The sequence below is a fragment of the Pleurodeles waltl genome, chromosome 11 (assembly GCF_031143425.1).
Source record: "Pleurodeles waltl isolate 20211129_DDA chromosome 11, aPleWal1.hap1.20221129, whole genome shotgun sequence".
In the NCBI taxonomy this organism is placed as follows: Eukaryota; Metazoa; Chordata; class Amphibia; order Caudata; family Salamandridae; genus Pleurodeles; species Pleurodeles waltl.
The window spans coordinates 745,806,973-745,834,641 of NC_090450.1; the positions used below are offsets into that span (position 1 = coordinate 745,806,973).

A 27,669-nucleotide genomic window follows, 5' to 3' on the forward strand; every position below is an offset into this window, starting at 1 on the left:
ACTTTAGCGACTTATTAGAGACAAAAATATCCAAATAGCTGAGTGAACTCCCTGATACAACATTAAATAAAATAAGTATGGAAAATGATTTCCTAACTTTAATACTCCTCTATCGTCAGGTAAAATAAAAGAACCACTGGTAATACTCTTTCCTATATAGGACTATTTTTAAGTCCATCCAAAGGATCTTTTTGTATTTGATTGAAAAGATCTTATCCCAGTCTATAGAATTTAGGTCATAGCTAGCTGATGACACACACACTAACTACAACGAAATAAAGGTAGCAACTATGAGAAACAAAACACAAGTTGCATTACACTGGATACTTAAAATGCATTCCAGCACCGTGAAGTTTCTTCTGACGACAGAACTACTTTCAGTTTTAAAGTTCAGGTTTTCTTGAGAATATTTTTTGGACAGATACTGAACATATGGACGTGCTGCAAAGAATAAGATATACATACTAAACAATTCTATATGCAGTAATGGGAAGATAATTAACCACATTGAGAAAGCAATGGCATAGCGAGGACTCGATGGGCCCTAATACAAGCAAAGAAATTGAGCCCAGCATTTCTGGGTTTGGTAGCAGAAAGCAGCTGCTCATTGGGCTGACATGGCCCGTCACAAGCTTGGGTCTGGATGCTATTGCAAGAGTACTACAAGACTAGCCACTGACAATACACATCTGATGGACAAGCCATTCTGACACACTGAGACTCAGGGGGTTATTCTAACTTTGGAGGAGTGTTAATCCGTCCCAAAAGTGACGGTAAAGTGACGGATATACCACCAGCCGTATTACGAGTTCCATAGGATATAATGGACTCGTAATACGGCTGGTGGTAAATCCGTCACTTTTCCGTCACTTTTGGGACGGATTAACACCTCCTCCAAAGTTAGAATAACCCCCTCAGTAAGTAGACAAGGCCTCTAGAGCGGACTGGTCTGCAAGTATAACCTTTACAATTATTGACATTTTATGGATTCATGTGTCACTTGCTAGCCAGGGAGTGAATGTGTGTTTAGATGTACGCATTGTACATCTGGTGCCCCCACAGTATACTTGCGGAAGCAATCCTCAACTCCATTTTCAATGCAGGGTGTATATACCAACGCCACCTTACCAAACTTTTCTGTGTGCTTGGAACTTTCCAGCTCACTGCTGTGTTTACAGGAAACTGATAAGTAATTAGGTACCTTTGCCTGCGAGGTAAAATGGTCCCACTTCGCCTCCACCTCCTTCTCCTTACTGATCCGCTTCAGTGTATTCTTGGTGCCACCTGGTTCCCTAAGGGGAAACAGCTTCAATAGTTATGATTTCCGAGTTGTGATCAGGCAAGTATTTTTTAATACATTATAGGTTAACTACTCGCAAAAACAATTATTCGCGCAGGATACCTTTATGAAAATTCACATGTTCGAGATCAAGTCTCCAGAGAATTAAAAATCTCGAAATTTGAGCTAAGCCATTATTGTTAATAAAACCAACCCATTTTAAACTGTCACAATGACATCAAAAACTAAATTTGAATGAACTCTCTCATACACCATCACCCAACCCCGCAGAATTTCTAGTTATTTGTTACTAACAGGTAGGCAGAGGAAACAACAGGCAACTCTATGGGGGTTATTCACAGTGGCGACTACCGTTAGAGGCCAGTAGGGTTTTTCTGCATTGTGAAATTTGGACAGTCAATCACAAAGGGCAATGTGTTACATTCAGTTTACATTAAAACACCGACTGCTATGACATTCTTAAACTTGCGGAAGACTGACAAGATAGGGGCTACGTCTATCAACATTGAAGAATAACTTCTACAGCATAAAGGTCCTCAAATATACAGACTGTTATCACTGGAATACTGACATTCTTAAACTTGCAGAAGACTGACAAGATATGAGCTATGGCTACCAACATTGAAGAAGAATTTCTACAGCATAAAGATCTTCAAATATACAGACTTATCACTGGAATACTTAGAAACTTCATTTTAAAAACCATGGATTTTGGGTTCTTGCAAATAATAAGAACCTTTTCGCGCCATTAAGGAAATGCTACCCAGAAAGCAGAATGCAAACTGTACTTTAGGAAACCATAGATCATCTGGCTAGCTTCTTCATAAGAATTATAGTCAGAACCAGGAGCCGGGACGATACAACAAAGGGGGTCGTAGAATTGAAAAGGAATGGTAGCAAGAAGTGTACTGTGTCACCGTACAATTTATAGTGGCATCTTGGTAGCAGACTGACTTGGCATAAATCCTAAATATGATGCTAGTCAAAATACAATCACACCACCATTTTACGGGATTTTCTTTGTCATTATTCAAATGTAAGGCTCCCCATTTTCCATTTTAATGACTCTTACAGATACATACAGACAAAAAAAACCTCTATTTGTGTAGGTCTTTATTTTTAAACATAGGTCTTCTTTAGAGTAATTCTCATGAATTCCCAGCCCAATGCTCAGAGGCAGGGCAATCAAAATATGAAAAGAGACTGGGTGCTGGTTTGGTGGACTAGTTACTCCGTTAAGGATGTGACAGATTTCCTGTCTGCCTTCTTATTAGTGCATTGTATCCAATGACACTTGTAATACAGGGAACAGGCTATCTGTCGCGTTTGTGAAGGAGCAACCCATCCGCCGAACTCTAAATCAGGGCCTATTTTTCTTAATGAAGTTCTAAACAACTGCAGAGGTGCATGTGGGGGTGCTTCAATGTTAATGTTTTCATATGGTATACTGTTGGTGCATTCTATGCTGCTTCCCACAGCATTATAAACCATTAGGCATCCAAGTTCAAGTGTACCTTTAACGTTAAACAAATGTCGAACTATAATAGCTGCAGCTTAATTTTTTCACAAAATACAAAATAAACATGTATACATACTAACATAATGACCAACAATTAAATATGGATACCTATAACAGAAATGTATACAAGAAACAAGCACCATAAAAATTGGAGCTCAAACTGTAATCAAATGAAAAGTAAAAAAATAGTCTAGACTTTCAAGGCATTTCCAAGCTCTAGTAATCGCATTAGGTAGGGCCATTGCACCTGGACTAAATGTCGCTTATGGTTGCTTCAGAACTCTGGCACAAGAAAACAAGCATTTGCAATGCAATCGGTCACACGTTTGCTCGAGTTAGAGCTATAAACATTGTAAATGTCTAACTGGACTTTTCTTGCCATTTAAAATGAAAATAAAAAGTAAAACAGTTGACATAAGCGAGCCAATTCAAAGCGCCATCGCGAAGGAGAGACACAAAAGGGAAAAGAAGTTCGCTCGCAGTTAAACATATCAGCAATCGTGCAATTATCCATGTAACAGGGTCGGTGTCCAAGGAAGTAGCAAAACCACCCCAAGGAGGAACAAATGTAGAGCATTTTCCAAAGATAACAAAGGAATTTTGAAAGGCAAGCCCATGAATGAGTGAAAGTGATGGGCATGTGGTGGGTGTGGTTAAAAGCCCCCAATCCTTAAACAGGTCAAAGCTCTTGCGCGCTCGACCTAAAAGAAATATGTGGAGAGTCACTGTTAGCACTTACCTATTGGCAGTCTACTTGATGACCAGTGTCATTAATGATACGTTTTGAACTTGGAGGTAGTGGGATGTTCCTCCAGGCAGAGATGTTAAGGAATCGTGTTGTTCAATGAAAGACTAAACTCAGATGATGCTTTTGGTGCAAATACATAGAGCCTTGTTATGGATAAAGTGGTTATTCCAGGCCTCGTATCACTGAAACCAGGTGCTATTACCACCCTATTTACTGGCCACTGAAATGATTAGTCACTGAAAGGCCGAGCATTGCTGTGTGTTTTACAACATATTTTCCTGAATCCTGTGCCATTTTCCACTTACAATGTCTGCCCCCTCTAATCTGGTGGAATTTGTGGCCAGACAGCAAGTGGCAGTGTAGGACCCGTTATTACTAGGTGGATTAACACCGCCTGATAATAACAATAGCCAATAGAACTTGTAATCATTAAGAGTGGGATTACCACTGAAAGCCATGCTGTAATGCATTTACTACACTATTAAGAATGAAAACAATTAAGTCAGCACTACAGGATTTAAAACTGAGAAGAGAACACAAGCCAAAGGAGAGAAAATAGTAAACAGTGTGCTGAATAACATATTGAGATATACTGGCACAAAGAATTATCAATAGGACAAAAAAGTTTTTTTTTTTCCTACTGGCCATTAGAGCTTACATTCCACTTAAAAGAAGGCGGTGGGCGGTGCAAAGCACAACTTAGACAGTAGCTTGTGCTAAAGAGCTGTGGCTGTGCAGGAGCCGTTCATCCCGTCACCCATACTGAGCTGAATTCCCTGCTCGGGAGGTGGTAAGGGTAAGGAAGTCGAGCACTCCGAAGACAGGAAGCTTGCAGCCACAAATTAAGCTACTTCAAGATACACAAGTTTTGCCAAGAATTGGACTGAGAGATGTGGCTCTTGAACAGTCACATCTTGCCATGAGACAGAACAATAACAATATTACTTTATCATTGTAGGTTTTCTTAATTAAATATCCCTTTACCTTTGTATACCGGTCGTTTAACTCGTGCTCAGAAAGGTGATACGTGAGAAGGCATTTTATTCTTTAATTAATACATGCTGTTTTTTTAATTAACATTGGTACTGTAGGTTGTTAGATAAAACTTAAGAGTGTTCCTGTTGTTGACCGTCAGTGACAACTATGTTCTATCATAAGTGTCTGCTCAAGAGGCGTTACTATGGGACACCTTTGGGTAACTGTGATAAGCTTTAATTTATTCATGGATGTCAACTGCGGCAATATCAAAAATTAAAACTGCCATTTGTGAAGCATGTGAAGATGTGAAAGACAGAGTAGTTGGTACACAAATGTGTGTTTTGAATTATTGGTGTTAGAAGTAACAATTGTAAAGAATAAAAATGGCATATTGTAAGACATTGAGTTTCTGATTGTGGGGGGGGTGAAACCCTTCTGAAGCAGAAACCACAATTCTTCTGAGAGTAAAGTCACAAGCAACCTGTGCTCAATCCTCGGGTAGCTTAGCACAGAGCCGTCAGGTTTAACTCAGAGGCAATGTGTAAATTATTTGTGCAACACTTCAAACAGTAACACAGTGAAAATGCGCAACAAAAGGAGCTCACACCAGTTTAGAAAAATATAGAAAAAAAGAGCAACTTTTGAAAGATGTTTTGCACAGCTGAAGCGATGCATTAGTTCCAGTGTGTGATGAGGTTGCAGTGCAAGGTCCTGCAGCGGCGTCGAGGAACTTGTCGACGAGGGCCTAAATCCGGCATTGAGGACGCTCTGTTCAGTCGGGTGATGTGATAGTTCATGATGTGATGTGACAGTTCACTGGGTTGCATGTGCTGCTGGATCCACACAGGCTGGCAGAGCACCCTAGGCCCACTTTCAAGGGTCAATATCTAGGGCAGCACCATTTGGCAGGGTAGACTCTCAGATGGCAGAGTCCAGGTGCTGGGTTCAAGGTTGCTGGAGCCATCTGTCTTTGAGGCTCTAGTCAGGAGGCCAGCCAACTATTTGGAGACAATTTGGGGTTCCAGGTTCAAAAGAGCAGGTCCAGTCCTTCTAACCCAGGCAAGGGGGCAGCAGGTCAGTGCAGCAGGGCAGCAGTCCAGCAGAATTTCAGTCTTTTTTTTTTAGTATCACAGCAGTCCTCCTTCCTGGCAGAGTTACTCCCCATGATTACGTCAGATCTGTGCTGTACTAGGGAGACTGTAATGCCAGCACCAAAACATTGCAAACATTAATGGTCTGATTTTAACACGCCCACAGCCATTTCCACAATATTTAGACATTTCAGAAATAACCATCAGAAACATTGTTACTGCCGACCAATACTACAAGAAGCATGTCCATAAGGTGTATATGTTGCTTATCAGGACATATCCTGGTATTACTGACACTCCAGTGCTTGAAACGTTCTGTGGAAATTGCCCGTAACCAGATTACTGGATATGTTTTCCTTTCCAGAGCATCGCTGCATTGCCCAGACAATGTTTGCAAGGTTACTTCTACACAAGTTATCACCAGGAATTATTTAAGGTAAGAAAGCAATTTTTGATTCGTCCATGCATGAGGCACTGTCCCATTCTTACGTGCTTTCACTAAACACGACACATGGTGTAAAGTATTTCTCAATGAAGAGAAATATTGACCATCTTCGGTTAGAAAAAAAAAAAAGATAATGCTGGCGCATCATTATTTTCAATTGTAAATGGGCATCAACAGAAATACCATATAGCTTGCAGGCTGGCCAGTAACACAATGAATGACCTCGACAGCCAGAACATTCACATTGAGAGAACATGAAAAACAGAAATAAATAAAAAAAATAGTTTCCAGGGTGACAAAACTTAAAGAAGTGCATTGCTCACAAAGCCATCTAAGCATCCCTTCTGGCTCTGGATGTTTTCAAAAGATGATGCCATAAGACACAAAAAAACACAGTGATCTCACTGGAGAATCGAGGGAAGTACTATACTCTCTAACCTCAAGAAAAGTTGGGAGAGTGGACCGGCTGTGGTAGGGAAGGTTATAGGTCTCATCAACAACAGAGGTTGGGCAGCAAGTTGTAGTAGAGCTCATCAATGAGAGAGGCTGCATCAGTAATGGTGGGGCCCATTAACAAAAGAGGCTGTGGTAGCGCTACTGGAAAGACAGGACTCCTTGATGGAGGAGGCAGGTCAAATCCATGGCAGAAGCTGTGGCAGATATGTTGGCAGTCATAATCAACGAAACAAGCTGTAGCAGCAATACTAGAAAGCCCCATCAAAGACAGTTTGTGGCAGTGATTGTGGCAGGCTTAATCAACGGCTGAGATCAGGTCAGCGATGGTGGTAAGCACCGTGAATTGAAGAGGCGGTGGCAGCTGTAGATGAATGCCCCATCAATGAAAGAAGCTGTGGCAGCAGTAGTAGAAGGCCTGGTCTGCGACAGTGGTTGTGGCAGCAATAGCTGCAGACCCCATCAATGGAATGAGAGGTTGTTGCAGCTAATGGTAGAAGGCATGATCAGTGACACAAATTGTGTCACAAGAGGGACTAGGGGAGCGGTTGCAGTGTGCCTTAGCCCGCCACATGAGGAAGTATCCCAGACTTAGGTGGCACTCTACTGCATATAGATTCAAGGTGCCATCAGTAGGGGAGGTGAAAGATTCAAACTGAAGGTCCCACTTACTCGTGCAAACAAATGAAGCCTGATGAACTAAAAGCAAGCTTGAGTGAACAAAAGTGAACAAAACTGTCAAGCCCTGTTTATTTGTTAAACCCTAATTACTTCTTTCAGTGTATATCCTAAATTTGTAAACATAGGTTTATAAACATATGTGCTTTGCAAACATATAAAGTTATCGTGTTCAATTCTACTCTAAAATAGGATGGCATGACAGAGTAGGACCACAGCTGCATTGTGGGTAGCATGAAACATCAGCAAATGTATTGTGCCGACTTTGCAATGAAATGTGTGGGCGACTCCACCACCGTTGACAAATCCTGCACTCAAGTGCGAGCGGCATCGTTACCCTTTTCCAACAGCATCTTCCAACCTTATTGTGAGTGGCAGAAGAAAAGCACTCCAAGTACTGATGCGTGCATCCAAAAGACAGACTGAAGAAACATTGAGCAGGTCTACCTCACTCGCTTCTTGGTTATGTTACATACAGATACAATTGCAACTGTGGGTCCCAATAATCTTGGAGGAATTGTTAGGCCATGGCGATATCATCTGCCCTAGACCCAGACGACGACTTATGTCTGATCTTACCAAAAGGAACAGCAGCAGAGGAGGATGAGGTGCATTTCAAGCTCTTCTCTTCGAAGGGGAAGGGACCTTCCAAATAACACTGCAGTAAAACTAACAGTGCCTGGCGAGCTAAAACTCGGGAAAGTAAAGCGGGGGTATACATCGACAACCTCTGTTCAATATAAGGCCAAAGCTGAGTCTCCCCGGATTGCGATGACGACAGTGGTGGTAGTTGAAAATCAGCAGCAGCTGAAACAGAAGAGAAGCGTACTGGACTGCATGATCACTGCTTTATAGGCCCTACGAGATAAGCTATGCCACATATTCGTCTTTTCTGTCGGAATCAACTAGTTATGATTTTCCTACCCCTCTCCTACTTCCACCTTACCAATATTTCGTCGCTATTAATATTATTTGAGATAGGTCGTTTTCCTTTATCTGTCATTGTACCATGTTTTGTTTATCTGCATCCCACAGAAAGTCCTAAACAGTTTCTGGGAAAGTAACTCGAGGCGGCCTTTAATATTTACAGCACTATAAATATAACTGGTGATGGTGCTGAACACAATGTGTAACTTGATAAACAGACAGGTTCGACTAAAGGTTGGCAAGGAGGAATAGAGGCAACCGCACAGCTATGCACTATGCAACAAAGTTAAAATGCACTAAAGCCTCATCCTACACAAAACACCGATTTATAGAAGAGAGCAGAAATTCGAGCTACAAACTAAGGAAGAACAAATACTATAAATACATTTTTTGATTTATTGAACAGGCTTTTAGGAGGTCGGAATTCAGCAAACGCAGCTTCCAAGTGCACAGAAAGGTGTAAGCATGCATTTGGATTCATGTAAGGTGAATCTAGTTACAAAATAACGGAGCATAGTACTACATGCCTTTCCTAGGGAAATGTAAGGGGGATGTGTCATAATGAGGAGGCCTTTCTGTAAAACACAAAGATCTTTAGGGAACTGAAATCAGGTGTAAGATTACTGTTCCGCTTCATTGATAATCTAAGTGATGATTAACAAGTATGGTACAGTGGAGGATGGAAAGGAACATTCGCTACAATAATCTGTACCAGTGCTTAATTTGTAAATAAAAACGTGCAGGTGCCCAAAGCTCTCCTGTGAAACACTCGCTGCTACAATCAAATGTGTAAGCATAGAATACTGAGGCAATGTAATCCTAAAAGCCATCTCAGGCCCCTTTATTCCTTTTACAGCCACTCCCTGCCCCTTCAGTTTCTTTTACAGCTTTCTGCTCTATGTCTTTGTGACACTTTTCTGTCTTTTTTTGCTCCATCGTTACCATATGTGTCTTTTGCTCACAGTAATTGCCTGATGTAGCAAAATAAGTGCAGGCCCTCAAAAATAAGTGCAGGCCCTCAAAAATAAGTGCTGTGCCACCACTGCCAACCACCGGCTTTAATTAAGCACTGGTCTGTATCTGTTAACCTTGTGCAATCGTCATATTTTGGCTCCAAAATGGAAGGAGTTTTTAGAACAGAGAGCTTATGAAACCATTCATTTTACTGTTCACACGTCTTTTGGCACCAAAGAGGAAGGAACTTAGAGTAACCGAGCAATTGTGACATCTGCAGGCACAGACTTGATCAACTCGATGACAACTATTTGATGCAAGTAATCCACCGACCAGACCAGATCATCTATGAAGACCTTTTTTTTCCACCTATATGCTGGAACAAAATCTAATATTATAGCGCATGTCACTATTTTGACCAGCTAGCGCTCAAGCTATCACTAACGTGAATAGTTGTAGAACTAAACTGTTTGGCCCTTCAGACAATGACGGTGACAGCCCAACAGAAATGAAATATAAAACTATCTCTTCTCAGTATCTAGTTTTTTGCAGGCTACCACATTTTAAACTATTTTATAATTATGACTGCATTAATTTGTACCCTATGACGCTCTGTCACACAACCCTTTTTTTTACATTGAATTAAATAAGCTATCCCCTGGGATGTAATTTTGTTGTGTATTCCCTTGTTTTGAGACAGTGCAAAAACAGCAATTTTACACATCAAATATTTTAATTAGCATCCTCATTTTATTGATTTGAATCGAGTGTCTCCAATCTCTTTGGCAATGGTTTTGAATAAATGTGCAATAAACGTACTTACTTACTTAAAGTAAGTCAGACAGGATGCATTCTCAAAATGTTGTGAATATCCCGTTTTACCACAAGTGCCACAGGGTATAACGCACTGAAACTAAGGCAGACTTGACATCTGGCATATTAATTACAGAGTATCTTATCAGTCATTCTCTAAAGAAGGCTGATACTACTTTAGACCCTGTGGAGATTTTTCATTTTAAAAAAGGGCTTTTAGTAATACACAATAAGTAGTTCTGATTTAAAATCAGCGCTACTTTAGCGAGTGGCACAGAGTCCTGCGGACCACAGGTAGCATTTAATTTACAGGTTTTGGGTATAGGAAGTATCATTTCCTAGGGACTTACAAGTAAATTAAATGTCCAATTAGGTGTAGGCCAATTTTACCATGTTGTAAGGAGATTGCACAACCATTTTGCAGTAGTTAGCAGGAGTAAAGTGCACAGAATCCTAAATCCAACAATAACAAGTTAAGCAAAGGGAGGGAGTGAAGGCAAACGTTTGGGGGAATACCATACCATGAGTGAAAGGTCTAACATGGATAAAGCAAGCTGGCCCCAAATCAGCTGTTTAGGTTTGCACTGTATGGTGTTGCTGCATTGTATATTATTTTGGGTGTGCCTTTGACCATGTAAAGTGCTCTGCTACCTATCGGCTCAGTATGCACTGCACAAATATCATACATAGTATTTCATTGTTGTTGGACCAAACATCCTCGGTGTGGTCTTCCCCCAAACCTTTTGCAATCACTCCTCATATTTTCTGAAATTCATTTTTGTTGGCATTAGGAACCTGTGCACTTTACCACTGCTGCTATATGCAACTTTAAACATGTCTGACCCAGGCCATTAAAGCGTGCAGTGCATGTATATACTGCCATATCAGCCTGCAAAATGAACGTGTTCCAGGCCTAAACCTTCCTTTTTAATACATATGTCATCCCTAAGGTAGGGCTTAAACAGCCCACAGGGTAGGGTGCATTATATTTAAAAAAATATGGCCTGTGTTTTTAAGTTGCACATGTCCTGGTAGTGAAACATTCCTATATTGGTTCTTTAGTACTGTAAGGCGTACCTCTCCCAGGGGATAATACTGGAGTACCTTATTCCATTTAATATGTGCTAACCTTTCATTGGGACAGGTAGAAATGTAATTTTGGCCTAATGATTTGATATCCTCTTTAATGGTACATTTGGATTTTCAGTCACAGTCAAAAAGGCCACTTTTAGTAGTTGTCATTTTCCTGTCCTGATAATTTGGTACCTGCTGCCAGTGTCCTGGGCCACATGACCCTGCTGTTAGGCCTTGTTATTCCTCCCAGACAGTGAGGAAAATGTGGTTTAGGGGTGGGCAGGATGGGCCATCCTGACAAGATGGTTGGGACCAGAGGTGGTGCCTGCCCCCATCTGGACTTCAAAAGGGATTACTGCCAACACACAAAAAAACGAACACTAGTCTTTTCCCACCCCAAACGCATTGTAGACTTCAGAAGGATTGCCTGCTGCTTGAGGCCTGCTTTGTATTTGAGAGGACTGCCCTTCTGCTATCAGAGAACTGAGAGGCCACCCTAGATGCTTGAACCCAGCGCTACTAGAATGACTCCAAAGGCGAGTTGACTGACATCCTGTGTGAGCTACAAGTATATAACAAGCTCAAGGGACCTTGAACCCTGAACCTGGCCTCTGCTGGAGTAAGTCCTACCCCCCAACCTCTCCATGTGGTGTTCCTCCAATCCTGGACCCTTGGAAGTGTTGTTAGATATGGTGCTCCTGCCTAACCCTAAAGGGCTTTTGATCAGAATCTCTTCTAAGTCTGACGGTAAGCAGCAACTGGGCCTGATCCATCTATTGTATCCAACCCACACTTGATCACAGTCGGCCTTAACTTTGCACGAATTTTGTGCAACCAGATACACATGGTTATTCTTTTAAGCACTATTTTTCACTTACTACTTTAGAAATTCATAACTCTGGTTCCATTGATTGGATTGCATTTATTTTAGTGTCATTTTTTGTATTAGAATTCAAACAATTTTTGTAAATTGGTTTGGGATTTTCCTTTTGTTGTGACTTTATTACTGTTTGTGTGCTGCATACAGGACCGGCTTTAGGGTGGTGCAGCCGCACTGGGTGCTTGCCTGGATCGGGGGGCACTGACCTCAGGGGGGGCAATGTGTTTAGCATAACTTCGAAACTTACTATTTAAAAGCACCTGCTGGAAAGTTCATTGTGCGTCCAGCATTCAGAAAACAATTATAATATCAAGATAACTTGTTTGGTTAATGCTCCTGCTAGGGAAAGAGATGAGTTTTGCCTAGCGACAGTTTTGACTCACCATAAAGTAGCGCAGAGGGTTAATATGCCTGCTGCAAAGAACAGAACTATATTTTATGTAGATAGCTGTGGATTAGAAATGCCAGCCTTTCCAGGCACTTTCAAACTAATCAAATGTGTGTGGGAGAGGGGCTATGGAGAGATGAGGGTCACATTTGCTGGGTGGTAGTAAGGGACTCAGAGGAGGTGGTAATGGGTGGTGGGAATAAGGACTGTCGCACAGGGCGCCACCGGTGCTAAAGCCAGCCCTGGCTGCATTAATATTTTACACAGTGCATCTAAGTAATTCCTTACCGATTTTATGCCAGGATACCAGAAGGTTTAGAACAGGTTAATTTAGTAAGTTTTTGATTCACCCTGACAGGGACTGTGGTTGTTGCTTGAGAACGGTTTGCACCCCCTCCTCAACCAATAACTAAGTTTCGTACAACTGCGTAATATTATTGCACTGTATACTACTTTAATGTACAACTGTACCAAATTCAATTGTATAATATAGTTGCATATCATTGTATTGCCTTAGACTAAATTGCATTTTGCAATGTTGTATAATACTGCAATATTGCACTGCACAGTTTTGCCGCAATGTGTAGAATCGCTGAATTGCGCAGCATTGCCCTGAGTATCCGTCTCCAGCAAATGCCAGCAACAGGAGAGGGCAGGAGGAGGCAGCCATCAGCCAGTGACAGCAAACACTATGGATGTGTGGATAAGGCAGTTACACAGGCTGATGCAGAGAAGGCCCACAGAGTGGAGACCAGGACCAGGGAGAATGCAGAGCTGAGCAGCAGCCATGCACCGCAACAGAAACCGAGCTCTTTGGAGCTTCTGAGGACGGCACGTTTGGAAGAAAGAACTGGCGTGGAGGAATCGTGAGTTGCACGGACAGCACCAAACATGACAAATATTTTGCCTTGGACTCCAAACAGATTTCCGGCCAATCCATGTTTTATTGGGCCTCTATCCAGGTGTGCAATATCAAAATGGCGGTAATGAAGTGACACGCAGGCTCCAAGCCACCTGGCTCAAGGGATGACTGCAAAGGACTAGTAAACACTTCAAGAGCTTGCCGAATAATACTACTCGTAACCTCAGAGTAACCAGAGAAGGGGTGGGGGGCACCATGATGATGATGCAGAAGAAAACTGGGTGGAAGCGCACCTTTAGAGAGTAGATAATATGCCCAAAATAAACAGCCCTGCTATGTGCTGGTGGTTATCTGCGTGAGTGGTGGTGACCCTTAGATGGCTGTCGCAGATTGCCAAGAGCAGTGCGGCTCCCCAAGCAGGCCTGCGAGTGTGGCTGAAACACCTGATTAGCTTTGGCGATACAGACAGAGAAGAATACACAAAAGAACCATTACGAGAACAATGATGTGGCGTGGCCGCTGGCGGTGCTGGCGGCGGGCTCAGTAGCGGCGGTGCTCATTGGGCAGCGGTGCTGGTGGGGTGCTCACTGAGCGTGCTGCTGGCGGTGGTGTCCTGAGCGGCGGTGCTGGTGGGGGGCTCACTGAGCTTGCTGCTGGCGGCTGTGTCCTGAGCCCAGGACGGTGTTGGTGGGGGACTCACTGAGCTTGCTGCTGGCGGTGGTGTCCTGAGCGGCGGTGCTGGTGGCGGTCTCACTGAGCTTGCTGCTGCTGAAGGGCACAGTGTCTGAGGTGCAGGTGAAGGGCACAGTATCCTGGGTGCTGGTGGCGGTGCATGTGGCGATGCCGGTGGTGGTCTTGTCCGCCATGCAGGTTGGTGGCGACTTCCCTTTCTTTCTCTGGCCCTTCCCCACCTTGGACCTTCCCACCTTGGATGGTGGCGCAGCTGTCTTGCCACTCCCAACTGTTGTCATGGCTGAGCCCTTGGTGGCAGGTGTTTTGGCCTTCTCCCTCCGGGCAACTTCTTTTGTTTTGGAGGTGGGGGAATGCCCTTGGCCTAGCTTCTTGGGACACTGGCTGCCTTGTTGCTTGGCGCACTCCAGAAGCCGGTTACTGCTGGCACCACTGTTCCCGGTGATGTGGTGGCTGAGGGGGTGGGTTGGGACCTGGAAAGGCGGGCCCTAGGGGACGGAAGGGGTGGGGGAGGTGAAGGGAAGGGAAGAGGTTAAGGTTTGACAGGAAACGTTTTTTAGACACACTGGGACGGGTAGATGGAGGGGGTTTGGGAGTGGAGGAAGAGATAGTGGTTGTAGGAGGTGTTCGTTTGCTGACTTTGGGTGAAGGTGCATGGGCTGGAGGCTGTCGTGAGGTGGATGGCTGTTGGGTGGGTGTTTGACTGCGTTTGTGTAGTTTGGGAGGAGGGCTCACAGACACACTGGGAGAGGACACAGGGGATGTGTGAATGGTAATGGGGGTGGTGAGTGCATGTGAGCGGTGTGTGGTGATGGGCGTGCTGGTGATGGAGGTAGTGGCTGGAGATGTAGTGCATGCAGGTGTGAGTGGAGACGTGACAGGGAGGGAGGAGGGAGATGTGGAGGAGGGGGACACAGTGGAGGCAGTGGATGTTGGTATGTCTGCATGGGTATGATGCTTGTGTGAGTGCCTGTGGGATGTGTGGTGCTTATGTTTGCCAGAGCTACCCTTGTGTGTTGAGGTGTGTGCATGCTGGTCTGATGGTGTGCTTGGGATAGGCTGAGGTACTGGGGATTGGGTCTGGATGGAGGAAGTTGGAGGGGGGAGGTTGGACACAGGGACAATGGCTTCCATCAGTGCGGAGGCCAGAGTCTGAAATGTTCGCTGATGGGCTGAAAGGGCCAGAATGAATGCCCTCCAGGTATGCATTTGTCTGTTGCAACTGCCTCTCTACACCCTGGATGGCATTCAGCATGGTAGACTGCCCAACAGTGAGGGATCTGAGGAGGTCAATGGCCTCCTCACTGAGGGCAGTAGGGCTGACTGGGGCAGGGCCTGAGGTGCTTGGGGCGAAGTACATGCACACCCTCCTGGGTGAGCGGCCACGGGGCCCACATTGAGGGGCTGCTGGGAGGGCGGTGGTGGTGGGGGGGGGGGGGTGGCGGCTGTACCTGTAGATGCAGTGGGCACAGAGGGGCCCGCCACCGCAAGGGAGCTCCCATCAGAGGAGGAGTCGGTGTCACTGGTCTCAGCTCCTGTCCCCGCCGTGGAGCTCCCATCGCCCTCCGTCCCACTGGTGAATTCTGAGTCCGTAGTCTCGCCCTCCAGGGCCATGTGGGATGCAGTTCCCTCCTGCTCCGGTGGCACAGCTCCTCCACCTGATGATGCTAATGCACACAAGAACAGGGAGACCACAAAGAGGGGGGGAAAGAAATTAGAAAGACAAGTTCAGTGCACGCAATACCGCTACCGTTGGCGGACACAAAAGACACAGCAGCCCTCTGCACTACACCATGCACTTTGAGTTCCCTAATTGATCACAGGGACTGGGGTACAAGGCCTATGCCCGATTGCTGCACACATGCAAGTCACAGTCTGACTAGGTGTAGATGGCACTTACCACTGGTGGGGATGGGGTGCCACTGAGCCTGCCTTACAAAGGGTCCTTCCCTAAAAGGCTCGCCCTAGCCTAAGGGAAGCCACAGCCCACCTCCAATGCGCGCTGAATCAGATGGAAGTGAGTGTAGTCAGCCTCTTGTGGCTGCTGTGACGCCCTCAAGCGCCCATCCAACTCCGGATACGCCGCCACCACCAGGATCCGGAACATCAGGGGGGTCATGGTGCGAAGGGCACCCCTCCCACATTGGGAGGCCATCCCCAGCTGGGCCTCCACCGTCTTCTTGCTCCAGCGGCTAATGTCCTCCCATCTTTTCCGGCAGTGGGTGCTCCGTCTGTGGTGGATCCCAAATATCCTTCTTCTGGTGGGCGCTGACCTACAGGAATAGTACAGGGGAAAAGGAAAAACAATAACCGTCCGGACCGTCACAGTCATTGGCCCACGTTCCCACCCTTGCCCTGACGTACATCCACTCACCGTTGTTTCATGCACGCCTCATTCCACCCCCCCCCAATCTCCCATCCACACCACTCCAAACAGGCATTGCCCATACAGCATGCTCACAGTGTACTCACCTGTTTGTCTGGAGGACCGCAGAGTAGCGTGTACTGGGGGAGGACCCCATCCACTAGTTTCTCCAACTCCTCCGATGTGAAGGCAGGGGCCCTTTCCCCAGACACTGTAGCCATTGTCGCTTCTAGACTGAGGTCACAGCAGCATTTGCAGTGTAGGTCCTCTCCTGTCGAAGATCAGGTATCAAGTAAGTGAACAGACAGAAAATGGCGGTCACGTCCGCGGCAGTGCGTACTGTCACCGCCGGCGTATATCGTCATTGGCTCCTGGGACCCATAGGGTCCAATGTTAACCAATGCAGGATTGAGCCGCGGTCTTCGACCGCCTACCGCGACGGTGTACAACGCCAGCGCAGTTACCTCATATCCCCTTGTTCCACATTACAGGTCATGCAGCCGCCATTTCAGGAGGCCACATGGCATTAATTTTAAATGCGTCACACATATATAAGCCTTGCATACACACTAAGACAGGCACATAGCGGATTGGCAAATGTGTGCAATAAAGTTGTTTATTTCGTAACTCAGTGTTGGCTGACTCTCTGATCGCTGTTCTTATCCATAGAGCACATCCGTTGGGGCAGGTGAGAAGATGGCGGCATCCTCCGGTGTACAGACCGCTGGTGGACCTGTCGACAATGGAAGAGCGACATGTAATAGTCACCTACAGACTTGATCGTGCCACAATCCAGGAACTGTGTGCCCAGTTGGAGCCAGACCTGATGTCAGCTATCCGCCATCCCACAGGAATCCCCCCTCTAGTGCAGGTCCTGTCAGTACTCCATTTCCTGGCAAGTGGGTCCTTTAAAACAACAGTGGCCATTGCATCTGGCATGTCCCAGCCAATATTCTCTAACGTGTTGTCCAGAGTGTTGACTGCCCTGCTGAAACACTTGCGCAGCTACATAGTTTTCCCTCAGGTGGAGGATTTGCCTACAGTGAGAGGTGACTTCTATGCCCTGGGACATATCCCCAACATCATAGGTGCCATTGATAGGACACATGTGGCCTTGTTCCCCCCCCCCCCGCAGGAGTGAACAGGTGTACAGAAACCGGAAGAGTTACCATTTAATGAATGTGCAGATGGTGTGTTTGGCCAACCAGTACATCTCCCATGTGAACGCCAAGTTTCCTGGCTCAGTGCATGTCGCTTACATTTGAGGAATAGCAGCATCCCTTTTGTGATGGGGCAACTCCAGAGGCACAGTGTGTGGCTATTAGGAGAGGACATGGACCCTATACAGTGTGAATAGTTGTCTGGGGTTGTCCCTAAGGGTTAGTGTGTATCTAACAGCTGTCCCTCGACATTTGCAGGTGACTCTGGGTATCCCAACCTGTCATGGCTACTGACCCCAGTGAGGAATCCCAGGACAAGGGCAGAGTAACGCTACAATGAGGCACATGGGCAAACTAGGAGGGTTATAGAGAGGACCTTCGGCCTCCTGAAGGCCAGGTTCAGGTGCCTCCATATGACAGGTGGTTCCCTATACTACTCACCAAAGAAGGTGTGCCAGATCATCATGGCCTGCTGTATGCTGCACAACTTGGCTTTGCAATGACAGGTGCCTTTTCTTCAGGAGGATGGTCCTGAAGGAGGTGTTGTGGCAGCTGTGGAGCCTGTGGACAGTGAAGAAGAGGAGGCAGAAGAAGAGGACATAGACAACAGAAACACCGTGATCCATCAATACTTCCAGTGAGACACAGGTAAGAAGACATCACGGCCTCCTACATCTAATAAAATTGTTCGACCTCTCATCTGTCTGTCACTTTCACCCAGTGTATGGACCCTGGTTTGTCACTTTCCCTTTCGATTTCACAGTTGTGGGTCCCACTGTGTGACCTCTGCTATGTTACCTCATGGACTAGAGCTGTGTGACATAGGTATGTTGACGATACAATGGACATTGCTATTTCCCTTAGTTATTGCAAATACACAATTGTGAAAGCATAGACTGACTCCAGATTGTTTTGTGATTTAAGGGTGTTTATTTAAGTGCTAAATAGTGGAGGGGGGTGTAAAATGGTCAGGGGTGATGGTGGAGGAATGTCCATGGCAGAGTCCAGTCTACTAGTCTCACAGGTGCATTGTCCAAAGGGGCATAGGAAGTGGAGCTAGGGCAGTTTAAGGATGGACAGGGTGACAAAGTGGGACAGAAGGATGACATTCAGGGTGGTCTCATTTCTTGGCGTGGGTCTTGGCATTGTTCTCTGTCTTTGTCCTGGATCTCAGGGACCGCTTGCGGGGTGGTTCTCCATCTGTAGGGGGTGGGGTGCTGGTGTTGTGGTCCTGTGGCGGTGCCTCCTGTCCACTAGCGCCGGCGGAGGTGGTGGGCAGTTCATCGTCCAGGCTAGTGTCAGGGGCCCCTTGTTGTGCCAGTGTCCCTCAGCACCCCTACAATGGTGCCCAGGGTGGTATTGATGGATTTGAGTTCCTCCCTGAACCCCAAATACTGTTCCTCCTGCAGCCGCTGGGTCTCCTAAAACTTGGCCAGTACCGTTGCCATCGTCTCCTGGGAATGATGATAGGCTCCCCATGATGTTGGAGAGGGCCTTGTGGAGAGTGGGTTCCCTGGGCCTGTCCTCCCCCTGTCGCACAGCAGCCCTCCCAGTTCCCCGGTTTTCCTGGGCCTCTGTCCCCTGAACCGTGTGCCCACTACCACTGCCCCCAGGTCCCTGCTGTTCTTGGGGTGGTGGGTTAGCCTGGGTTCCCTGTAGTGGTGGACACACTGCTGATTGACGTGTCCTGGGGACAGAGGTATAGGCCCGCTGGGTGGGTGCTGTGCTGGTGTTTCCTGAGGGGGGAGGCTCTGTGGTGGCCTGTGACTGTGTGAGGGGAACCGACAGTCCCGAGGTCCCAGATGGGCCGGGCTGGTCATCTAGATCCAGTTGGACAGAGCTGCTGTCATCGCTGTGGGCCTCTTCTGTGGGTGAAGTGGACATGTCTAGAACCTCCTGTCCGGTGACGTTAGGTAGGGGCCCTGCAGGGGTGTAAAAGCATGACTATGGCATCTGTGTGTGCCATGGTGTGCAATGGGTGGGTGACCCTGTACCCCAGTGCTTCCATTCCTGTGTAGGACCTTGTGTGATAATTGTTTAGGGGTCAGTGTGGGTATGTGTAGTGGACATGCATTGGTGATGGGTGTCCATGCTTTGTTGTTGCATGCAGGGCTTGGTGTTGGGATGTTTGGGTTGTGATAGTGGGACATATGTGAGGAGTTGGAGTGATGGGGGTGAGGGCGATGGTGGGGGTATGGAATAGCATGCAGATAGGGTGGGGGATGAAGTAGTTAAAGCTTTGACTTACCAGAGTCCATTCCTCCAGCTACTCCTGCGAGGCCCTCAGGATGCAGTATAGCCAAGACCTGCTCCTCCCATGTTGTTAGTTGTGGGGGAGGAGGTGGGGGTCCGCCGGCAGTCCTCTGAACCACAATGTGGTGGCTTGAGACGACGGAACGCACCTTCCCCTGTAGGTCGTTCCACCTCTTCCTGATGTCTTCCTGTGTTCTTGGGTGCTGTCCCACTGCGTTGACCCTGTCCACGATTCTGCGCCATAGCTCCATCTTCCTAGATATGGTGGTGTGCTGCACCTGTGATCCGAATAGCTGTGGCTCTACCTGGATGATTTCCTCCACCATGACCCTAAGCTCCTCCTCAGAAAACCTGGGTTGTCTATGCGGTGCCATGGGGTGGTGTGGGTGATGTGTGAGGTGGTGTGTGTTGTGATGTGTGGGGTGATGTTTAGGGGTGTGTGGTGTTTTGTGCGTGGATATGTATCTGTGATGGTGTTGTGTGCCTCTGTATGCTGGTGTCGTCTTTGCTTTGCTGTCTCTCTGGCCTTCTTCAACATTTTTGGTAGTAAGGGTTTGTGCGTAATATGGGTGTGTGTTTTATATTGGATTGGGTGTGTGGATGTGGTGTGTGTGTATGTGTATCAGGTGTGTGTATTTCGATTTGTCCAATGTGGTTGTGTTTTGTAAATGTGTGTGTATTTTGAGCGCGGCGGTGTGTACCGCCAATGGAATACCACAGTTGGAAGACCGCCGTGTGGATTCGTGGGTCGTGATAGTGTGGGCGTATTCCTATTGGCGTGACGGTGGAGGTTTTTTTATCGCCAGTTTATTAGTGACCTTTGATGTGGCGGACTTGTGTGGGTGTCTAGATTTTGGCGGATTCTGAGCTGTGGGTCGTAATAGCTGTGGTGGAATTCCACGGACGTGTGTTGGCGGTCTTCTGCACGGCGGTAAGCGGGATTTACCGCCAATGTTGTAATGAGGGCAATAGTGTCTTAAAAATAGTTTACAAATATATTGCTAGGTAGAAAATGTACACTCAATTTCACAATATATTTGTAAACTATGTTTAGGGCACAGTATATATGTCAAATTATATTTTTGGAATCAATATCGCTATTCTGACATACAACTCTCAATCCATCACTGCTGGCAACTGTTAAACACCAAACTCGTACTTCACTAAGGTAAATGGAGGGCCACCTTAAGTTTTCAAGAGACATAATAGGCAAGCCAAAGCTGTAATGAATCACAAACCATTTTAATTTTCAAACCTGCCATTCCTAATCTGCAACAAAAAAAAGACTAGAATGCACCACTGCTCCATCACCCAAAATACTCTAATGTAAACATTGAGGACCATTTTGGAACTAAAAACAACTAGAAAACTTTCAAATAACCTATGGTAGTCTTCCAAAACAAATAAAGTAGTAATTTTTAGGGTGCATTTGGCTTGTACTCAAACTGTTTAATTAAAAACTCAAGGGCTAAAGGTAATCAAATTTGAAAAGATCAGCCTAACAGCCACCAGAAAAACACAGCATAAAAAACAATTCCTGTAATCCCTCTCTGCTTATGGTTCTAGTCCTATCTTAAGGTGAACCTCAGTTGCTCATGGCTATTCAATCAAGTGGTCAGTGGCACTACATTAAATTCCCAGTACTCATATGCAGCTATGTGGCAATATCATGCTCAAATATCATTGCTTTGGAATAAAACATTATAAAACAAGTCTTATAAACTCAAAGTTTTAAAGCAAGTCCAAGTCTAACTATTTCATCCTTCAGTTTTGATTTCACATACTTTTAGAATAAACTCTCTTTCTATTTAACTATTTTTCATGTCCAATTAAACGAATCATAAGATTGACTTTTTTTTTAGCTGATTGCCAAAGCTGGCTTCTCACCACCACCACCCTCACGCAAAACAAGGCTTTCCAAATCCATAGGATTCCCCATCCCATCTTCAGTTACACCTTGGGACATGATCATACCCAAGAAAACCAAGTATATATATATCAATCAACGTTCCCTGTACAAAACATCAAATCTCCAAACACCAGCTTCATATGCTGCCCGTAAATGCAAGATGGGTCTAAGCTCATATGTCTGAGCTTGCTGACCGAGAACCTTCGCATGAATTACATAAACTTTTCATTACTGAAACCTGGTTCACTCATACCTTCCCAACAACGTTCAACATCCTAATGCCAAATGGCTATTCCTGCCTCCTCCACTACCTGTTATTACTTTTTTGTGTACCTGTATTACTCCCTAGTAACTTGGAAATAGCTTTGTTGTCTATTGGTTAGATCTGGGCTGTAAAAAGGGATTCAGTAAATAAAGAAATGAACAAACTGCTCTATCCATCTTCATTTCCCAACTTTAAGTCCACACAACAAACCACAACAAACTATGGCACAAACTGATAGATGGGGCATCAACAGCACCTTAATGAGAACCATTCAGGTATTACACAGAAACTCATGGGTTAACGTTAAAATGGATGATGGTTCTTCTTTCACCAGTAAGATCATTAGAACCTGAGGCTTAAAGCAGAGCTGCATCCTCACCCTATTACTTTTAATTCTCTATATAGCTGACGTGGCTTGTAACCTTCACAACAATACAGCGTGCTGCTCTAAACTCAGTGGAACACCCGTCTTGCTTCTAATGTATGCAGGCGACACTGTCATATATGAACAAAGAGGCACTGGCTTGTGACATATATTAAATCTGCTGGGATGGTACTGTGCTGCTAATAACCTAATAGGCTAAGTATAGACCATAAAAAGTCCAACGTCCTACACAATAGCAAAAGGGATAGCTGGAAGGATGCATGGCGCATCAATAACACCATGAACCCCACTGACAGCTAGAAATACCTGGGTCTACGGGTTAACATCAAAAGTTCCCTCTCTAGAAAATTCGAGGAATAAAAAAATGCGGAAAGAGTAGCCTATTTACATCTTCCTGAAGGTACTCAACAACCAATCAAGGCCCAGTTTAAATCTCCAGTTTCAGGTGATGAAATCTCAGTACATGCCTTCTCTATGACACGGCTGTGAAATGTTCGATTCCTCCCAGATTGATAAATTCATCACAGCACATCCTCTTCAGAAGGCTGTTTCCCCTACCCTCGACAACACATCAAGCTCAAATCAGGTTAGAATTTGATCTGCATAAACAATCATACAGGGAGTGCAGAATTATTAGGCAAGTTGTATTTTTGAGGATTAATTTTATTATTGAACAACAACCATGTTCTCAATGAACCCAAAAAACTCATTAATATAAAAGCTGAATATTTTTGGAAGTAGTTTTTAGTTTGTTTTTAGTTTTAGCTATGTTAGGGGGATATCTGTGTGTGCAGGTGACTATTACTGTGCATAATTATTAGGCAACTTAACAAAAAAAAAATATATACCCATTTCAATTATTTATTATTACCAGTGAAACCAATATAACATCTCAACATTCACAAATATACATTTCTGACATTCAAAAACAAAACAAAAACAAATCAGTGACCAATATAGCCACCTTTCTTTGCAAGGACAATCAAAAGCCTGCCATCCATGCCATCCATGGATTCTGTCAGTGTTTTGATCTGTTCACCATCAACATTGCGTGCAGCAGCAACCACAGCCTCCCAGACACTGTTCAGAGAGGTGTACTGTTTTCCCTCCTTGTAAATCTCACATTTGATGATGGACCACAGGTTCTCAATGGGGTTCAGATCAGGTGAACAAGGAGGCCATGTCATTAGATTTCCTTCTTTTATACCCTTTCTTGCCAGCCACGCTGTGGAGTACTTGGACGCGTGTGATGGAGCATTGTCCTGCATGAAAATCATGTTTTTCTTGAAGGATGCAGACTTCTTCCTGTACCACTGCTTGAAGAAGGTGTCTTCCAGGAACTGGCAGTAGGACTGGGAGTTGAGCTTGACTCCATCCTCAACCCGAAAAGGCCCCACAAGCTAATCTTTGATGATACCAGCCCAAACCAGTACTCCACCTCCACCTTGCTGGCGTCTGAGTCGGACTGGAGCTCTCTGCCCTTTACCAATCCAGCCACGGGCCCATCCATCTGGCCCATCAAGACTCACTCTCATTTCATCAGTCCATAAAACCTTAGAAAAATCAGTCTTGAGATATTTCTTGGCCCAGTCTTGACGTTTCAGCTTGTGTGTCTTGTTCAGTGGTGGTCGTCTTTCAGCCTTTCTTACCTTGGCCATGTCTCTGAGTATTGCACACCTTGTGCTTTTGGGCACTCCAGTGATGTTGCAGCTCTGAAATATGGCCAAACTGGTGGCAAGTGGCATCGTGGCAGCTGCACGCTTGACTTTTCTCAGTTCATGGGCAGTTATTTTGCGCCTTGGTTTTTCCACACGCTTCTTGCGACCCTGTTGACTATTTTGAATGAAACGCTTGATTGTTCGATGATCACGCTTCAGAAGCTTTGCAATTTTAAGAGTGCTGCATCCCTCTGCAAGATATCTCACTATTTTTGACTTTTCGGAGCCTGTCAAGTCCTTCTTTTGACCCATTTTGCCTAAGGAAAGGAAGTTGCCTAATAATTATGCACACCTGATATAGGGTGTTGATGTCATTAGACCACACCCCTTCTCATTACAGAGATGCACATCACCTAATATGCTTAATTGGTAGTAGGCTTTCGAGCCTATACAGCTTGGAGTAAGACAACATGCATAAAGAGGATGATGGGGTCAAAATACTCATTTGCCTAATAATTCTGCACTCCCTGTATAAGGCTGGCTGCCATCTTCCCATTGGTAAAGCTACAAGGGAGCCAGAGAGGGTTCACGAAGAGCCTTCCAGTGGAGAGGCTTATGGGTCTTTAAGGACCTAAAACACCCCCACCTAGGGCCCCTGAAAAATGCAATCAAAAATCTCAACATGGAGGAATTCTGGGAACTTACTGTCCCGTTGTTTGAATTAAAATTTCAAACTAGAAAACAACAGAGTCTCGAGATAAGTCTGTCTGTTTTGACCTCGAACGCGTCAGCACTTTACTACTCCCTTACCAAAACTCAAAACTATATCCAACGCTATCTAACAGATGCCATCCCGTGCAAAACAAAACGGGCACTGGCAAAACTCAGATTCGGCCTGTTGGGTGCAGGTGAAACAGAGTCTATCTGGGAGTTTTCCCATCCCTCAGAAAGCTGCTTTTTTGCTCATGCAAGGCTGAACCCCTGGCCCATGTACTCTGCTGTGTAAGGGTTTTTGCAGAAGAAGGTTCAATATTTTTATCACCTTCTTTTCAGCGTTTGAGCATGGGAACTTGCAGAGACGCAATAAGAGTGTTTTAACTCCTGCGACTAGCTAGCAGAATTTTGACACATTTAGCAAAATAAACTTTGCCAAAAGTATTTAACATTTAAGCTCACATTTCGAGGATAATTTTAATAATGTAATGGAATGTTTGATTGGAGTTTAAAATTTTGGAATGGATTTAATTAACCACACAATAAAAGATTAATAATAATAACTTTAAGTCCACTTGTGCATTTATTAAATATTCCTGGTCCGCCATGTTCAGCCTAATTTGTTAAAGAAAGACTACAGGGCCAATTTGTTTCTCAGACGCCCGCAGGTGCTGCGGCACAATGTATAGACAGCAGAATGCCAAGGCTGTAATTCACTTTATTACTCTTCTTTCATCAACATACCCTCTCTGCCCCTTTTCGCACTCTTTGCGCCAGTAGTTCATTCCTGTTTTCTACCATAGCTACTGTTGTTTGTTCTTTCGCTTCTTCCTCTTCCCCCCCCCCATTTGCTGCATTTCTCCCTCTTCTTCTGGGTCAAAGCCTGATGATCACAAACAAGCCCTGGCCACCACCTGCAGTGACTCAAGTTAGGCAGTGGTGATGCTTTTCACTGTTAAGTCCAGTTTTATAAAAAAAGCTGCATGTTCTCTCTAAACTATATAAAAATATAACTGAGTAAGCTGAAAACAAAATGTGTTAGTGGAACTGTTTCCACTTAGAATTCCTTGACACGTTATTAAAGTTAATAAGGTGTTTTGATATCAAATGCTTGCATGCTACATTTTAAAGAGAAGGATGCAAAGATCCTATCACCAGTGCTCTGTGCTTAGAATGGTCTCCATGTTGGACAATCTTATTAAAGCAAAGGCAGTCTGATATTTTAAGACTGAATTGGATGCCATCTTTTTTTAACACTGACATTTGTTTTGCTTCTGTTTTGTTGTGTTTTGTCTGTTGTCACAGATGTAAATGAGACACAGCTCAACCCCGAAAGTCACCAGTGTAGCATAAGGAAGGTTACTTTAATAAGATGCTCAAACTAACAATCCCTGCAAACGCCATTCAGCCAAATAACCTTTTTTTCACTAATACAACACATACCTAACAGCCAACCTATTGTTTGAACCTCCCATACATAAACATCCAAACATAACATTTTAAAATCTCTCACCCAACTGTTCAAACCTAATCATTATCAATCTACGTATCATAACATCACCTTTCTTTTTTTTTTTTTTTTTAGACAGGAGCGGCTCGCGGTACTTTGTAGGGGCAGGGCCACGCGAGGAGGCAGGGGGGGGGATTAATAAAAATACAAAAATAGACTTACCTGCATGGTCAGCGCCACTGCTGCTGCCACCACTGCACTCCTCTGCTGCAGGAACAGGCTCCCAGCCTGCCCTGCAGCCAATCCTGATGCTGCCCAGAGCATCGTTAGGACTGGCTGGGAGTGCGCAGCCAGGGCGCTCTTAGGCAGACTGGGAGCCTGTGCCTGCTCTTTCCAGCCCGGAAACACAGTGTCGGGCTGGAGAGAGCACAGTGGGCATGTGTGTTTGGCTGGCCCGAGTCGCCTGTCCAAACATACATGCGCAATGAGGGGGGAGTGCTTGTCATCCTCAATGCCCGACCCCTATTACCACAAACCATAATAAACCTAGTTTATTATTGTTTTGTAGTAAAAGGTTTGCAGCTGCTGCTGCTGCTGGTGGGGTGGCGACACTCCTCGGCCCTAGCAGAGGAGCCGCACCTGCTTTTAGGTCAAGCATAGCTGTGTGCAAGTGCTGCTTTTCCTACATGTTGGTATCTATGTGGGCATTTAACCACGCCCACCTCACGCCCATCATTTTCACTCGTTCGTGGGCTTGCCTTTCAAAAATCCTTTGTTATCATTGGTAAATGCTTTACATTTGTCCCTCCTTGGGGCGGTTTTGTTACCGCCTTGTGGACCGACCCTCTTACATGAAGAATTGCAGGTTTGCCTATCTGTTTGACTGCAACCAAAGTTCTTTTTCCTTTTGTGTCTCTCCTTTATGCTCATGGCGGCTGTGGAGCTTTGAATTGGCTCTTTTAGGCCAACTGTTTTACTTTTCATTTCAATGTATGTGGCAAGAAAAGTCCAGTTAAGAATTTACAACGCCAATAGCTCTAAATCAAGCAAACACGAGACCAATTGCATTTATTACAAATGCTTGTTATTTCTTACCTCCACTGCTCTACTGACACTTTGGCCAATCAACGATACCCATGCCATTCCTTACCACAGCATCGCAGATCAACTATACCCTACTCCTCCCAACTGACTCAACTGCGGAGGGTCCAAACCAGCCCTTCCGTTACCTCTCCAACTTGTCATTGACCTGTAACATAACTCCTTTCTTGAACTGCCAACCTGTCAGCAACAGCAGCAACAATGCTTCAAACAACACCCCATTTCTCAGCAACAAAGGCCTGTTTAACCAAAGTAATCCATGTTCATCACATTCAAAGACACAGACGCCCACCACCCCGCTGTACAGCCAATAACTGGTGGAGAGAGAGTGTGCAAAAAGTAGAGAACAAAACTCTCTTCAGACAGCAGTTGCCTAAGGAAAGGACATTGACCGTTAACCTGAACCGCCACCCCTCAGCCACAACACTCAATCTCTTGACCACACGTCTCCGCACCATAGCACTTGCATGAAAGGCCCGGGGTGACCCCTTCGCCGGCTTTCCCCCCCTAAGGCAGTCCCTTCAAGCAGACAATTTTGGCAGCGTAAAAAAACAGAAAGAGAAAACAATAAAAGGGACCTCGCTAGCCGAACAGCAAAAAATGTAAACA

General features: G+C 45.2%; 1 protein-coding gene across 1 annotated transcript in view; it reads right to left on the reverse strand.

Annotated features, from left to right (window-relative positions):
- The window catches only part of CCDC60 (coiled-coil domain containing 60), a 493,444-nt gene that overhangs the window by 106,748 nt on the left and 359,027 nt on the right, over positions 1-27,669 (reverse strand). The window contains exon 7 of the mRNA XM_069214471.1: positions 1,202-1,292. Coding sequence (XP_069070572.1) covers positions 1,202-1,292 — 91 coding nt within the window. The remainder of the gene's footprint in view (positions 1-1,201; positions 1,293-27,669) is intronic.